The sequence below is a fragment of the Aythya ferina genome, assembly GCF_964211825.1.
Source record: "Aythya ferina genome assembly, chromosome: 9".
Lineage (NCBI taxonomy): Eukaryota > Metazoa > Chordata > Aves > Anseriformes > Anatidae > Aythya > Aythya ferina.
Window position 1 is genome coordinate 13,348,379 of NC_140305.1, and position 14,814 is coordinate 13,363,192.

Below are 14,814 nucleotides of genomic sequence, written 5' to 3' on the forward strand. Positions count from 1 at the left end.
TGGTCCTGCCGAGGGGCATCACGCAGCCCTCATGGTGCACCTCACAGCCACCTTCTCCATCCCCACCACCGCCCCGGGTGCCTTCGGTGGCCAAACAGGAGAAGCACATGGTCCTGCTGCCCTGGCTCGGGTTTCCCTGCTCACACAAGGGGGCTGTGGCCTCGGTGATGGTGTGCGGGACGCTGGGGTGAGCTTGAAGGGGAAGGATGGGGAGGAAAAGCTGCTGAAGAGGGAGGAGGCCCTGGGGGAAGGACTGCCCGTGGACCTTCATGGGGGACAGCCTCCCAGCTCTCCTTCGCCTTGTGCTGTCCCCCAGGCACTGAGGAGGTGACCCAGCGACACTTTTTCCACTGGTTCTGGGAAGGACAACGGGCGTCCAAGCAGGGGAGCCCTGGTCAGCCCGGCACAGCACAGTCCCAGCACAGCAGGGCAAGGGCTCACTGGCTTGGGAGAAGACAGGAGCCAGCCTGAAGCAGGGCTGAGCAGGACAAGCTTGACGCCACGCAGACACAACCTGCCCTGCACGGCTCTCCCCATGGCACAAGACCCGAAGACCGTGGCACTACAGGGATCCAGCACTCGTGGCCAAACCACCGGCTTTGTCAAGACGCAAGACAAGCGTGCAAGATGGGAAACGAAGGGCCAAAGATTGACCCCAAAAGAGGCTGGAAGCGGCACAGGATGGGCCAGAACAGAGCATCAGCAGCCGTAGGAGGAGACCAAGGAGAGCAGCGGGGCTGCGAGCACGGGTTCCAGGCTGGCTGCGTAAACCTGCTGCTCACGGAGCCTGGTTGCTCCCTGGGGGCAGGCGCTGGAGAGCAGGGCACCAGGGGGAAGGTACCCAGGGAGGGGCCACCGGACGCAGGCACACAAGCCAGGCCCCGTGTGTTTGCTCTCCCAGTCTCCGTGCTGACCCGACGGCGAGCACCCACTGTTCCTCAGCCAAGGATCCAGCTCACCATGCTGAAGTTCAGGAGGTACCTGACCATGTAAGTGGAATTTTATCTTCTAATCACAGCGCCGTTTCCTTAAGTACGAGTTGCACTCTACCCAGCGATCGTGTCCTTGCAGGTCCCTCTGTGGAGGCTGAAGTGATGATGGGAATGTGCAGAGCAGCAGTGCTGCTCTGCATAAATGCAGGGAGGTTTGGGGCAGTGGAGCTCTCTCTTCCAGAGGCTCTGAGCACAGCGTTTCTCCCGCGTGGAGAACAGCATCTTCTGTTATGCCTGATGCTGCACAGGAAGAGCAGCAGCAGCAACCTCAGCGAGGCAAGGAGGATGCTGAGCCCTCCTGCTTTGTCCTGGGCAGGGGCTCAGCACTCTCAGCTCTGCATGCTCACCCATGGAGCAGACATGGAGCAGAAACGTGGCTCTGTGCCAGCCTTGTACGCGGCAAACCCGATGAATGCACCCGGTGCCAGGTGCACTCTTCCAGAGGCTCTGTTTTGGAGAGGATGGATGAGGGGCAGCAAAGGACAAGGCTGGACTTGGCCGCAGTGCCCATGGGTCGTCCTTGTGCTGGGGGAGAGCGTTTCAGGGCAGAACAGCCCTACCCCATGCGTCTACTGCACCTGGGGCATTGCAGCCCTGCTTCTGCATGCCAAGCTGCGGCAGGAGGCTTTTCCCTCTTTTGATGGTAGTTTGGGCACCAGCACAGGCAGGCAGTAGCTAAAGGAAGGGGCTTCACACACTGCTCAGAAGGCCTGAGGTATCACTCATGTGTATTGATTCCCCGTGCAACACCACCCGCTGCCCGGCGCATATCTGACCACAGCAATTCAAGGGAGCCACTTTCCGCTGGTGAGCTCACCCAAGACCTGTCTGCAGCACTGCTTCCAGGCACCTATCCCCAGCCAGCAAACACGACTAGGGGGCTCTCCCCCAACAAATAGACCGTTTTTTGATGAAATCCATCGCACCAGCATGGTAGGATTCAGCTGCTGTGGCTCTGCCACTGAGAACTGAACCCAGCTGCATCCAGCTCTGCACCCTGCTGAATGGCTTCTGGAGAGGGCACCGTGCAGCCCCTGAACCACAAGGGTTGCACATCCAGCCCCCAGCTTCCCAGGCCTTGGTCCCAAATATTTAACACGTTCCCAAGGCACTTGCACCCTTGATCTCATCTTATCACATTGAACCAAGGAGAAGGCTGTGAAGGATGTACCCATGGAAAGCAGAGGAGCCTTTTGAAGAGGTCCAACCTCGAATGGTCCAAATGCTCCAGCCCCCAAAGGCGCCTCATTCTGTGTGGGCCATTTTATCCTGATTTTGCTGCCACTGCAATTTCTGGCATTCTTCAGTCCCACCTTTAGTGCTGCCACGGCTCCTTCTTCCCTGCGTACTCCTTGATCCATGTGTGTCCCACTAGAGCCAGCCTGGAGGATGGGCTCTGGCTTTGTGCAAGCCCGATCAGACCCAACCAGCCCACACGTGGGGTACCAGCTGCTCAGCCAACACACAGACGTCTCCCAGGAGGCAGCAGGCTCAGAGCAAAGGAACCCAGATCTTTCACGGACCAGCTGACAACCAATGCACAACGACCAAAATACTGTTGTAACAAGCAAACTACAGTTAGTCATAACGCTACATTTTTCTGGAATGAATCCAGTTTTCAACAGCAAGCCCAAATTCCTCAACAGGACCAACGGATGCACGTGACCACTATAAATACCACGTGTCCATGCCATTACCAGCTCCTCAAATAGGAATGATGCCCAGCATACTTCTTCCAGGTGGCAGGACTGCCCAAAGCAGGGGATTTCTTCCCAGTATTTAATTTAAATCAACTAAAATGGGTAGAGCAGTGAGGCACTGGCACAAGTTGCCCAGAAGAGCTGTGGGTGGCCCATCCCTGGCAGTGCCCAAGGCCAGGCTGGATGGGGCTGGGGGCTGTTTGGGCTGGTGGGAGGGAGCCCTGCCATGGCAGGGTGTTGGAATTGGATGGGCTTTAAGGTCCCTTCCAACCCAATCCATTCTGTGATATAACACCACAGAGGTGAAGCAGCCCTAGGACAAGCAGGCCTGTGCAGTTCCAGGCCCTCTTGTCCAAAACTGCCCACTCGATAAAGGAATCCTGAATACAGATTAGAGGGTGGCTTCTGAGCAGACTCTGCATAAATGCCTGCTCCCTGTACTCTGAGATCTCCATTTTGCTCCACAAACCTGCCCCTGCCCACCCCTCTCTGGGAGGCTGCAAGCAGGTGCCTGGGGCTTGCAGGCCAGCTTCCCCCCACAGAGGGGTCCGTAACAGAGGATTTAACCAGATTTCTGGTAAAAAACAGCCCCCTTTATGCAGTGATGTTTCCCCTGCTAGTAATCACCACAAGCCAGAGGCAACGTAAACCCTTTTCCAGCCAGCGTAGCCCCCGACTGCTCCGCTCTGGTTCCTGCAGCGGGGTCCCTTCATTTTTTAGAAGGGCTGCCTTAAGAAGCCAGGGTTTCTCATCTTTGTTTATAGAGAGAACACCCAGATATCTCCCAGACACGCGGTGCAGGGTGAAGGCAAGCAGTGCCCGCTCCTGCTGCCGAAGCCGGTGGCGGGGCCGTGCCGCGAGGCGTCCCTGCGGTTATCGCTGTTTACCTCTGGGTGCGATATCTGGGTCCTGGCTGGAAATTTCCACCAGGCTCCACTGCTCAAGCACAGCTGCTGAGGTTCATTGGTTATCACTGCTCCAGCACCTCTTCCACCCGCAGAAAAGTGACCTTGCCTTAGAAAAGATAAAAGACAAGACTAAATTCTGGGGGGAGTCATGCTCGTTGTGGAAGTCTCAAGGCCTCTTTCCTCTCTGTGTTGTGCCCTACACATTTCTTTTGCCCATGCAATTCATTGAATGGTCTGAAACATCTGCTTCCTTGCAGGAAACTGAAGGCAATATACAGGTGCCAGCCAGGTCGGCTCTGGGTCTCCTTCAGCCTCCTCATCCTTCTCCTGGTCTCATTTCAAGTCGTGGAGAAGCTTCAGCCTTCCAGGTATGTCCCCGGCAGGATGGTAAACCTGCACCTCATCCTCTGGGCCTTCACTGGCAGTCAATACAGGCCCAAAGCCGCCCTCCTCAACACCACCCAGCAGCGTCCTGCTTAGAAACTCAGGAAATTCGTGAGGAAGAAGTCCTCACTGGGGCTACCCCATCCAACCCCTGCACCCTGCTCAGATCTCCGTCAAACCAGGCCAGCCTCAAACCCCTCCCAGGCTGGAGATGGCAGAGGCCAGCAAGTCACTGCCCCAACCCGGCTGTGCTCCAGGGATGCTGTTGGCATCTCTGCTGCCCGGGCAGACACCGGCTCCTGCTCAGCCTCTCCCTGCCCAGAGCCTTGTGGCCTTTCCAGCAGAGCTGATCCCCAGCCTGCATCATGCTGGGTGTTGTCCCTCCTGGGGCAGGACCAGGCCTTCGTCCTCGCTGCATCTCACGGGGTTCCTTCTGGTCTGTTCCTCCAGCAGCCCTTCAGCATCTTCCCGGTTTGGGGACACCCACCAGCTCACCTTCATCTCCTCCAGGCCCCATGCCCTTCTCTCTTCTTGCCTTCCCTTGCTTTGCTCCTTCCCTCCAGCAGCGCAGGGGCATCATTGCGCTGCCGTTGTCCTACACCCACCCAGACCTGGCAGTGCCAAGCGGCCAAGAGCTGCACCCAGCAGCAGTGCCACCCCCCAAATAAGACAGGGCAGCAGGTTGTTTTCCCCAGCTAGGCCCAGCAGCACGCTCTGTGCCCCCAACACGGGCCCTGCACCTCTTGCTGCCAGCTCACCTCCTCCTTCTCACAGGAGCTGCCCATGCGAGCTGGAGCACGCCCTGCAGCAGACCACAGACCAAGGCCAGGAGGGCCCTAACTACGCCCTGCACGCCCCTGGCCTGCCCAGGAAGGAGGATCGCCCTCACAGGCAGAGGAAGGCCATGCTGGAACCCACTTCCACTAAGAACACGCAGGACATTTTCCAGATGCACTGGTACTTGGGGCAGATGACGCCGCAGGAGAGCACTCTGGACAGGCAAGAGGGGCACTGGACGTGGCAGCCTGCAGAGAGCAGCAAGAAGATGAAAGGCTACTTTTCACCCCCAAGGCTGAAAACACACCTCCCCAGCCCCAGAAAAGCAGCCAGAGGGGAAACATCCCCGGGTCTTCCTGGAGGTACCTCCACAGCTCTAGGAGATGCTGTTGTTGGTGGTGACAGCAGCAAAGGAGTTATCTTTGCCAACGGCGTCATCGCAGAGGAGCAGAAGGGAACAATGTCACCCCAGATATCACAAGTGACACTGCAGGGCCAACCTCAGCCCCTGGGTTTCCCTGGCCAACCGTGGGACAGCTCACTTAAGCACACGGTGCTAAGTTCAGCTCAAGTCCCGCAGGCATATGACTTTTACAGGACAGACCTGGAGAGAGGATTGCTCCCCAGCTGGACAGAAGTCTCCTTGGATAACGAGATGGCCCTCAGGGGCATCCCACAGGTGGAAGGAGTCTTCTCTCAGGAGGAGATGTGCAAACCCAAGACCAACATCGTCTTCCTGAAAGTCCACAAGAGTGCCAGCAGCACTGTCATGAACATCCTCTTCCGCTTCGGTGAGATGCACAACCTCTCCTTCGCCTTCCCCCTGAAGGGTGGCCACCAGCTCTTCTACCCGCAGCACTTCATGGCGAGGTTTGTGCAGGGCTTCTCCCCAGGAAAGCCTCCCCGCTTCAACATCCTCTGCCACCACATGCGCTTCCTGCAGCCAGAGGTAAGGGGCAGAGCCTCCGTGCCTTGGGAGAGGGAGCGGGGTGGGACGCGGGTAAAGCACACCGGCCAGCCGTGCCCAGCATCCTCCCTCCTGGGCTTCAGGTGTGGATGCAGGGGAAAGGCAAGGAGACAGGACCACGACGTACCTTGGCCCCAGGCAGATGGACCAGCAGCTGCATGGGCACTTGTGTACCTTTCCCGTGGCTCCCCACATGGCTGGTGGAGGAGCTGCACCCTGAGGCCTCCCTCAGTGCTCCTTCAGCTCTTTCCTGAGCGAGTGTTTCTGCTTTTCCAGCACAGGACTGTGAGCAAGCAGGTCCCTTCGCTCTGCTCCGCTTTTAAACCTCCTTTCCCCCCTCTGCAGGTGCAGAAAGTGGTGCCCAGCACAGCCGTCTACTTCTCCATCCTGAGGAACCCCGTGCAGCTCATGGAGTCTTCCTTCGTGTACTACAAGGGCACGTCGGCCTTCTCCCGCGCCCGCAGCCTGGAGGAGTTCCTCAGCCAGCCCTACCGCTACTACAACCCCACAGCCAGCGACAGCCACTACGCCAGGAACCTCATGACCTTCGACTTCGGCTTCAACCCCGATGGAGAGGTCTCAGCCAAGCGGGTGCACCTCATGCTGAAGGCCATCGAGGCATCCTTCGACTTGCTCCTCATCTCCGAGTACTTTGACGAGTCCATGGTGCTGCTGAAGGAGACGCTGTGCTGGGACCTGGACAGCGTCGTGTCCTTCCCGCTCAACAGCAGGGACAGCAGCACCAGGTCCCCGCTCTCAGGAGCCATTGTGGAGAAGATAAAGGCCTGGAACAAGCTGGACTGGGAGATCTACACCCACTTCAACAGGACCTTCTGGGAAAGGATCGACCGAGACATCGGAAGGGAGCGCATGCAGCGGGAGGTGAAGGCGCTTCGGGAGAGGCAGGCAGAGCTGGCAAGGACCTGCCTGCAAGGGATGGGCAGCGTGGGCCCTAAGGACATCAAGGACTCTTCCCTGCGGCCGCTGCAGCACGGCAATGCCAAAATCCTGGGCTATAACCTCAAGCAGGGCTTGGACAAGGAGACAGAGACCATGTGCCGGCGGCTGGTGACCCCGGAGCTTCAGTACAGCAGCGCTCTCTACAAGAAGCAGTTTCCCCAGAAGCCCCCCCAGCAGACCCCCCAGCTCGTCCCCTCTCAGCGGGGCATGCAGCAGGGCAGCATCCTGCGGCACAGGCTGGAGGGCACCAAAAACTGAGCCACCTCACCCCCTTTCCAGGCCTTGTTCTCTAGTTTCCTTCACTGAGGACAGCTGGGTGCTCGCCCCCTGGGCCTCTGGGGCTGCCCCGTGGTCAGCCTAGGTGGGACAAGACCTGCTGGAGGCCCTGGCCACCTCCATGCAGGCAGGACCATGAAAAAAAACTGCTGCTAGGGAGCAGGACCCGGGGCAGTGGGTCCCAGGGCCTGTCCCCAACTCTCCTGGGGTTGGTCCTGGAGGTGGCAATGCAGGGGACGGGGGAGGATGCCCAGAGGCTGCAGCTCAGCTCAGCACAGGGCTGACAGCCCAGCTCCCTGTCCCGCAATGCTCGGCCCAGCAGGTGAAGCCACAGCTCCCTGCCACAGGGTGGGTGCCAGGGGCACTTGTCCTGGTCTCGCCAGTGCTGCTCGGCAGAAATTCGATGCCAGCATCCATGTGAAAGCACCACGAGGAGCCCCATCACCGCCCCGCAGAGCGGGGAGGCAAAGCGCGGGCTGCAGCCGGAGCTGGTGCGGGGCCAAGCTGTAAATCAGTGCTGCCGAGCTTGATTTACAGCTCAGGAACGCTTCTGTCTGTCCAGCTGCAGCTCTCCTCCATCACACCTCAATGCTACTGTGCTGGAAAAGCAGCCTCTTAATTAAAAACAACAATGTTCACCGCCACTCCTGTTAAATTTCCCTTATTACATCACTCTGCCCAGTCACTGATCTCCCCCAGCAGCCCAACAGATAGACACCTCCTTGGGAAAAAAAACAAAATAAAGCACAAAACAAAGAAGCTTTTTTCCCCCCAGCTCTGCAGTTACCTGTCCCCATTGGATGCTGCACTTGCTCAGTGCCTTTATAGGGCTGGCACCCTGTCCCGGGGCTCACACTAGTACTGCGGTGCCAGGCTGCGGGTGTGCGAGCATCTCTGCTCCAGCCATCCCAGCCCACTGCTTTGAGGGGCTGTGGAAATGCTCCGTGCACTGCCCCGGGGGGGGGAAGTACAGGAATTAGTCGTGGTGGGGTAGTCAGCCTTGTATTTCTTACCCTACATTTAGCCTCAAATCAAAAGCAGAGCCAGACAATCAATTTGGGGAAACAGAGATCGCCCTCGCCCCCCTCAGATCCTCCTCCAAGCCTTGGTGGCTTTGCTCTGGGCTCTGAAATAACCCCAGAGTCAAATGGTATTTCTTGTCTTGGCCAAAATAGAGAAACTCTGCAAATTAAATGAGGAGGCCCCATTTCCAGCATGATTTCCAAACCAAAAGAAGTTGAGAAAAAAAAAAAAAATGGCAAAGGATCTGAGCTTCCCAAATCCAATTGGCCAGGGACATAGAACCTTGAAGGTTTTGGTTTCCATCAGGAGGGGAGGGGACACCACACGCCCGGGTACCAAACTGGCATCAGTCACTGTCACTGCAGTCAGGCACCGCTTCTTTACTCACCATTTGCTTCTCAGACAAATTAGGCAGGATCCGAAAAGCCACAGTGCTCAGCTCGGAGCAGGTCAGGAGCATCGTGCCCACAGAGTCCCTGCAAAACGCAGGGGTTGGGAGCACCACATTTGGGGACGAAGTGGGATGATCTCAGCCCCCAGTGCTCACATCCAGTCCAGCACAGAAGGAAATTCCCCTAAAACGCACACAGACGAGCAGATTTCTTTCATTTCTACTCAGTCAGCTGCGCTCTGGCAGGAAGGACACCACTCACCTCAACGCAATCACATTTATTTCATGTCACAACGCCTCGTTTCCTTAGGGGCATTGCACGTAGCCACGGAGAGCAGACCAGGGCTGGGTCCAGTGGGGGGTCCACGTGCACCCCCCCCACCCCAGCACATACCGGTGCCACGTCTGCTAACCACAGGCACCCTGTGCACCCCTTCACCGATACCTTCCTCCTCAGCCCAAGTTTCCAAGGCCTGAAACATGGTTACAGGTTTACACCGTTTTTATGGCTGTGGGAGGCACAGTTGGATTATTCCAAGTGATGCAACAACCTGGAGGCTGCTCAAGCACGCCTGTGTAGTGGTCCCTAGTTTCCATAAGCTTCCTGTGTACACAAGACAGCAATTTGTACAGATACATTAGTTTTCCCTCCCGGGGACAGTACTGAAGGCTTGGGTGTGCAAAATCCTCCATGCCAGGAGTCCCCCTCCCAGCAGCAGGGCTGCAGGGGCTCAGGCACGAGGCGCAGGGTCGCTCTTCTCGCCTTTCCCCTTCCGCCGCTCTTCTCCACCCTCCGCATGTGCCACCCTTGCCTTGGGTATCTTGTATTTGCTCTTCTGGCCGTAAAGCAGGTTTTTTTGGAAGAGTCTTGGGATGTTGCCTTGGTGCAGCAAGAGGGCAGCGAGCATCCCTGAAACGAGAGCACATACCCGCTCGGTGCGCCCCACATGGGGAGCCTCTCCACCCTGCCCGGAGCTCAGCAGTGGTTTTCAGGCCCTCGCCACAACTTTTCCCATCACCAAAAGGCAGCTCAGCGCCAAAGTCCCCAGTGGCAGCACCCAGAAAGCCCTGGCTTTACTACTTTAAGGAGAATTTAACCACTGCATCCTCACCACGTGCACATCCTCGCCATGCGAGGCTTGTGTTGACCCCAACGGGTGGTGAGCCAAGCCAGCGGTCATCTGTCCCCCTTGAACTTCAGCCCTTTGCCGGGAGGAGCTGGGGTTGCACCCAGCATTTCTGCCTTGCAGCAGATGTGGAGAAACACCCGCTGCCCCCGGGACATCTCACCTGCGAGGGGCCCCAGCCAGTACACCTGGACGTAGTCCCGCAGGCTGCTCCCCGTGCAGGCGAAGGTGGTGGCCACGGCCAGGGCAGGGTTGAAGAAAGCCCCTGTGGTCATCACGGCTGCATGGGGAGGAAGCAGGGCCATCATCAGCCTCAGTCATCTCCTGGGGACAGGCACCTACGCCTGCAGCCTCAACCATCAGCATCAGGGCACCCTGGTAAGTCCCACACGCATCACCCCAGGCTTTGCAAGAAGAGCTCAGTGCAAGACCAAAGGGACGCTCGAGGACCCTGCTGCTGCTCCCCACGCAAACACCAACATTTCACCCACTGCTTAGGTGCCCTGAACTGCTGCCCTCACCCCCAAAGGAACAGTAGGGAACCCCCAAAATAAGTAGGGAACAAGCCTTCTGCTAGTCATCCTCTCTCAACTCAAGCCTTAGAGGAGGGAAAAGGGATTGCTCTTCCCTCTCAAAGAGTGTTGTAGAGAAACCAGGGGCGCTGCTCACCTGCATAGGTCAGGAAGGTGACGGTGGCTGCCAGGGCAGGTGCCCGGTACACGGTGTGGCTCTGCCGCAACCTGAGAAGCACAAGGTGGAAGAGGAAAGAGCAGGCACCCTCCACGAAGGCCCCGTGGTAGAGCGAGGTGCGGATGGAGGAGCTGCACTCGGAGGCGATCAGGTTCTGGATGAGGTGGAACTGGGTCAGCTCCCAGGACCAGTAGAGCTTGGTGATGGCCCAGCCTGTCCCCACGCCCACGGCCTGGGCCAGCAGCTTGGCAGCAGTGGCTGCGGGGCCGGATTCGAGGAGCAGGAACTCCTGGAGAGAGATGGTGGGGTTGGCAGATGCTCCATCCAAGGAGGCGGCGTGAACCGTGAAGAGGAGGAAGAGCAGTGTGAAGACCACATCGGGGCCAAAGCCACCACCCCACAGGCCAATCTCTAGCAGCATCCTCAGCTCCAGGCAGCTCGAGCAGAGCTGCAGCGACCCAGTCAGCTCCCCAGCAAGGCAGCAGTACGCCCCAGGAGACAGCAGCCTCTTGGAAAGCCGCCGGAGCATCTCACATGTGCTGACAACCAGGAGAAAAAAGGCGATGGAGACGTTCAGGCCTGACATGGTGACAGTCCCCCGAGGGAGAGACCGAGCCACGCGGCTTTTGGCTTCCAGGATGGAGCAGGGAAAGTTTCCGCACCTCCGTTTTATAACGCCGTGTGAAAGCAAACGTGGCACAGCCCAACTGGCACCTGCCTGGTGGCCAGGGAGTCCTTGGGAAACACCGCATGTGCTGCCCCTGAGAGCTGCAGGAAGCATGGGAACAAGCTCTTCCAAGAGGAAGAAAAAGCCCTCGTTGCTTTCCTACCTCGAGACCTGCACACACGAGCTGCCCTCCTCACATTTTGCCCACCTCCCTGCGCGAGGATCGCTTCAAAGCCCTGCCTTGTGCCCCAGCACCCGGCTCTGCCACGCATTCACCCAGCGCCTGGGACGCGGCCCCACACCATGGCCCGGGACTACAGGGCTCTGAGGGCAGTTTGGGGGTGCTGTACACCCCCTGCTCCTACCCCAGTCCTTCTTCCAGGCTGCTTGTTAGGGTTGCTTCTGAAAATGAGAAAACAATAAAACCTTATTTATTCCCCGACTCCCTACTTTTAACTGAGAACGGGAGCGCAGCTGACTCCATCGTTTCCCTGCACCTCTTTTTAAGGGAGGCTTTACCCTTTCCCAGCACCCTGCCCATGCTCAGAAATAACCCAGAGGCACAGCAAAGTCTTTCTTTAGCCAGCATAAAAGCCTGGCTTGCACACGCTTCCCCGTCCTTGTCCCCAGGAACACCTCTCCTCGCTCGCTGCCGGCACTAGCTGCATGCTTGCCTGCAGGTGGCATTTCAGTGACGGTGACATTTCATCCCCTTCTGCTGGTAACGCACAGGGGAGGGACGGAATCTCTCCCAGCTCCACCAGCAGTGACAGAATTGCTGTCACCCTACAGAGGGAACAGCCTGATTTGGCTAGCCTGCCCCAAAACGCATTGCCATTTTACATTTTTTTAACCCTTTCAGAACACAGGACAAGTGTGCACCTTTATCCTCAAATGAGCAAACAGCCTTGCCCAAATACAGGAAGATGAAGCCCGCTTTAAGACCCAAACTTCCCAATTTTGGCTCAGTGAAAAGTCAGCACAGACACAGGAACAGTCACAGACACAGTCAGCAGAGAACTCGCCCAGATCAACAAAAGTCCCTCTCATACCAAAACGTTTCTAGCTGCTGTTACAAGAGAGATCTGCCACGCATTGAGGCCTGAAAAGCAAGCACATTCTTGTCCCCTTCCTCCAGAAAGCTCTGGCGTGGAAAACATCACAACAGCCGCGGTAAAACTGGAAAATATCCAAACATCTCTTCCTTCCTTCCTGCAGGAAGGGTTTTCCCCTTCTCCTTTTCAAGCATTTAGAGTTGTGCTTAGAGGCAACAGCTCAGAGGTCTTCTAAACCTATTTCCCATCCGCTGCCTGCAATTACGGCCACGGCACATCCTGCAATTGTGTGTCACACAACCCAGGCTTGAGCAAGGGGCAGGAGGCAGCTGCCTATGAATCGGATTAGCGGGGTAAGTGGTGACAATGACAGACACGCAAGCAGCTGGCTTCCCACCTCGTGTTGGTGCTGACAGCAGAATGGGGCATGCTGCAAGCACTGGAGGGTGTCCAGTTCACCGCAAAGGAATAAGAGCCCCTTCAAGAGTTCATTTGTCTTGCACAGCTTATTTTCCAGAAATGCTACAAAAAGTCAGCTACTGCTACTCAAACTTCTGCCGGCTTTGCTAGGGGGTTGAACAAGAGGAGCACATCAGAGGGCTCAATACTGCAAGAGCCCACGGCCCGGGGAAAGCCCGTTAGCTTCCATCTTCATTTCCCCAGGATGTTCCGCCCCAAAAAAGCAGCCCATGAGATGAGCAGAAGCTGTTTTCTTCCAAGCCTTATCCAAATACATTTTCATCCACGTTCCCTTTTTCTCCCCACTTTACAAAAGCCACATTTCCATGGCTGTGACATCAGACATCAGCTTCTTTTCTAAACCAGATTTGTTGTCAGGGCAGTCAAGAACTACACAGCCTCAAACACAGGTATTTTAAATCCTTATTTTAGCCACACAGTCAGAAGCAGTCAGGATTTCCACGGTGAAGTAAAACAAACTCTCCTAAAACACTGAAGAGTAACAAAAAAGCAGAGAATGAGGCTGCTCCCCCCTACACCCCCGAATAGGTCGCAGCTACAGCTGCATGCAGCTTCCTTAGGGTTATTTAAGGCGAGTTCACCGGGCAGGAAAGCCATTACCCAAACCCCATGAGCAGCCACCCCGCAGCAGCTGGGGCCAGGCAGCACAAACCCACCGCTGGGCTCCCCGCTCCTGCGGGCAGCCAGCCAAACGGGCTCAAGGAGAGCCACGAGGAATTTCACAAGAGCCAAATCCATGCAACACCCATTGGGAGGGAAAAAATAAATAAATAACAAGATGGATCACCCTCAGCTGTAAGAATCCCGACTTCAAGGGAGAAGTCAGTCCCCTATAAGGCCTGTGCCCAGCACAGAGCACCTGGAAAAGGACCTCCAGGACGTGCCCTGCCACATCAGCACCCACTCCTCTGATCCAGTTACACCAAGCCCGAGCCATTACTCAGAAGCCATTCAGAAAGCACCAGAAACTTGAGGCTGCACAGAGACCTACCGTCTGTCTGTTCTTCCAGTCCCCTCTTCCTTTCTACTGACTCATCTCCAAGTCGTTTGGTAGCGCCAGAGGAATTTTTGAGGAAGCAGAAGCCTGGTGGCTTTTCAGCATCAAACAATTTACCTTCCTAGTGGGCAAATCCCATTTATTTATATCGATCACCCGTCCCTACAGGCTGGTTCAAGGATCAGGTCGATAGGTAAATGGGTTTTGAAATGACATTATGATGTGCTGGAAGACAGCCTCCCTGCAAGACGCTGGCTGGTGGGCAGGAGAGGGGAAAAGTAATACCACCACTGCAGAAAGGGAAAGCTGCATCACCACTGCTCTCCCCCCTCACAACACACTGCAGACAGAAAACTTACAGTCAGAAATTCACTGCTCTCACTTGTTTGCATTTTCCTTCAAAAAAGTTTCCATTAGTCTGGACTTCAAAGCAAAGGAAAAGAAAAAGATCTTAGAAAAACCTGCTTCCTCTGCACATCTGAGAGCAACGTCAAGAATTTAGCTGAGCTTAACAGTCTCACGTACCTCTCCCCTACACGAGAGAGGAACGTAAGATCCTCTCAGGGCTGACCAATACAGCTGTTTTTACTAAAAACAATCTTCTCAGCAAAACACAAGCTTAAAAGAAAGCAAAAAATGCAGCTGTCCAAGTCACTGGGAGCAGGCATCTGCAGACAACTGCTGTGCTTGTACACGAGCCACAAGAATCGCGCTGAAACCTTTTCTTCACGTACTACAGCAAAAACTAATTCGAAGTGACACTCCTCAGCCATTCTTCATTTAAGCAACATGTTGCTGGCACAGTTCAAATAATCGTGCTCAGCTCTGCAATTTAATTCACCGCAACCAACCTGCAGCCCTGGAAGTGAGAAGTCATTTCCCCCAACTTCACAGCAAGACTGTGTGGCTTTAACTTGGTGCAGAATATTTAAAATACCTGATCTTTAGCGAACTGATCAAAAAAAGATGGGGGTGGGTTTTTTTGGCGTAGGCCACCTATAAGCAAGTGCACAGCAAGTTCACACAAGACCTACTTGTGTTTATCAAGCAAGGACAAGCAACTCACAACTAATACAAACCATAACTAAGCCAAAATGCTGCTCACCTTAAAGCAAGACAAGTACCAATATCCAGATTCCACTACACACCTTTTCCCTCCTCTTGACAGCTTTTTCCCCCATAAATTAAATGCAAGCATCACTTAAAAGCGGTGCTAGAGAACATCAGTTTAAATGCATAAAGGGTCAGTTATATAGAAGACAAAGATGCTTCAATGAGTTAATTAACCTGGAGAGAGAGGGCTTTGTGCAAAACGACATTCTTACATCTGGTTGAAAAGGCTTTTGAAGAGTGGTTTCTTCATTTCTTTTTGCCAGCAGCATGAGCAAGGCTTTTACAACACGCAAAAAAGTGGAAGAGA

The 14,814-nt window shown here is 55.7% G+C and overlaps 1 protein-coding gene across 1 annotated transcript; it reads right to left on the minus strand.

Annotated features, from left to right (window-relative positions):
• Window positions 1-8,641: 8,641 nt before the first annotated feature.
• Window positions 8,642-10,911, minus strand: LOC311441679 (aquaporin-12-like). The gene is made up of 3 exons (XM_084530072.1): window positions 10,175-10,911; window positions 9,669-9,785; window positions 8,642-9,288 (listed from the first exon to the last, which is right to left on the minus strand). Exons 1-3 carry the CDS (start codon window positions 10,779-10,781, stop codon window positions 9,110-9,112), a joined length of 903 nt encoding a protein of 300 aa, XP_084386198.1. The 5' UTR covers window positions 10,782-10,911; the 3' UTR covers window positions 8,642-9,109.
• Between the last annotated feature and the right edge of the window lie 3,903 nt (window positions 10,912-14,814).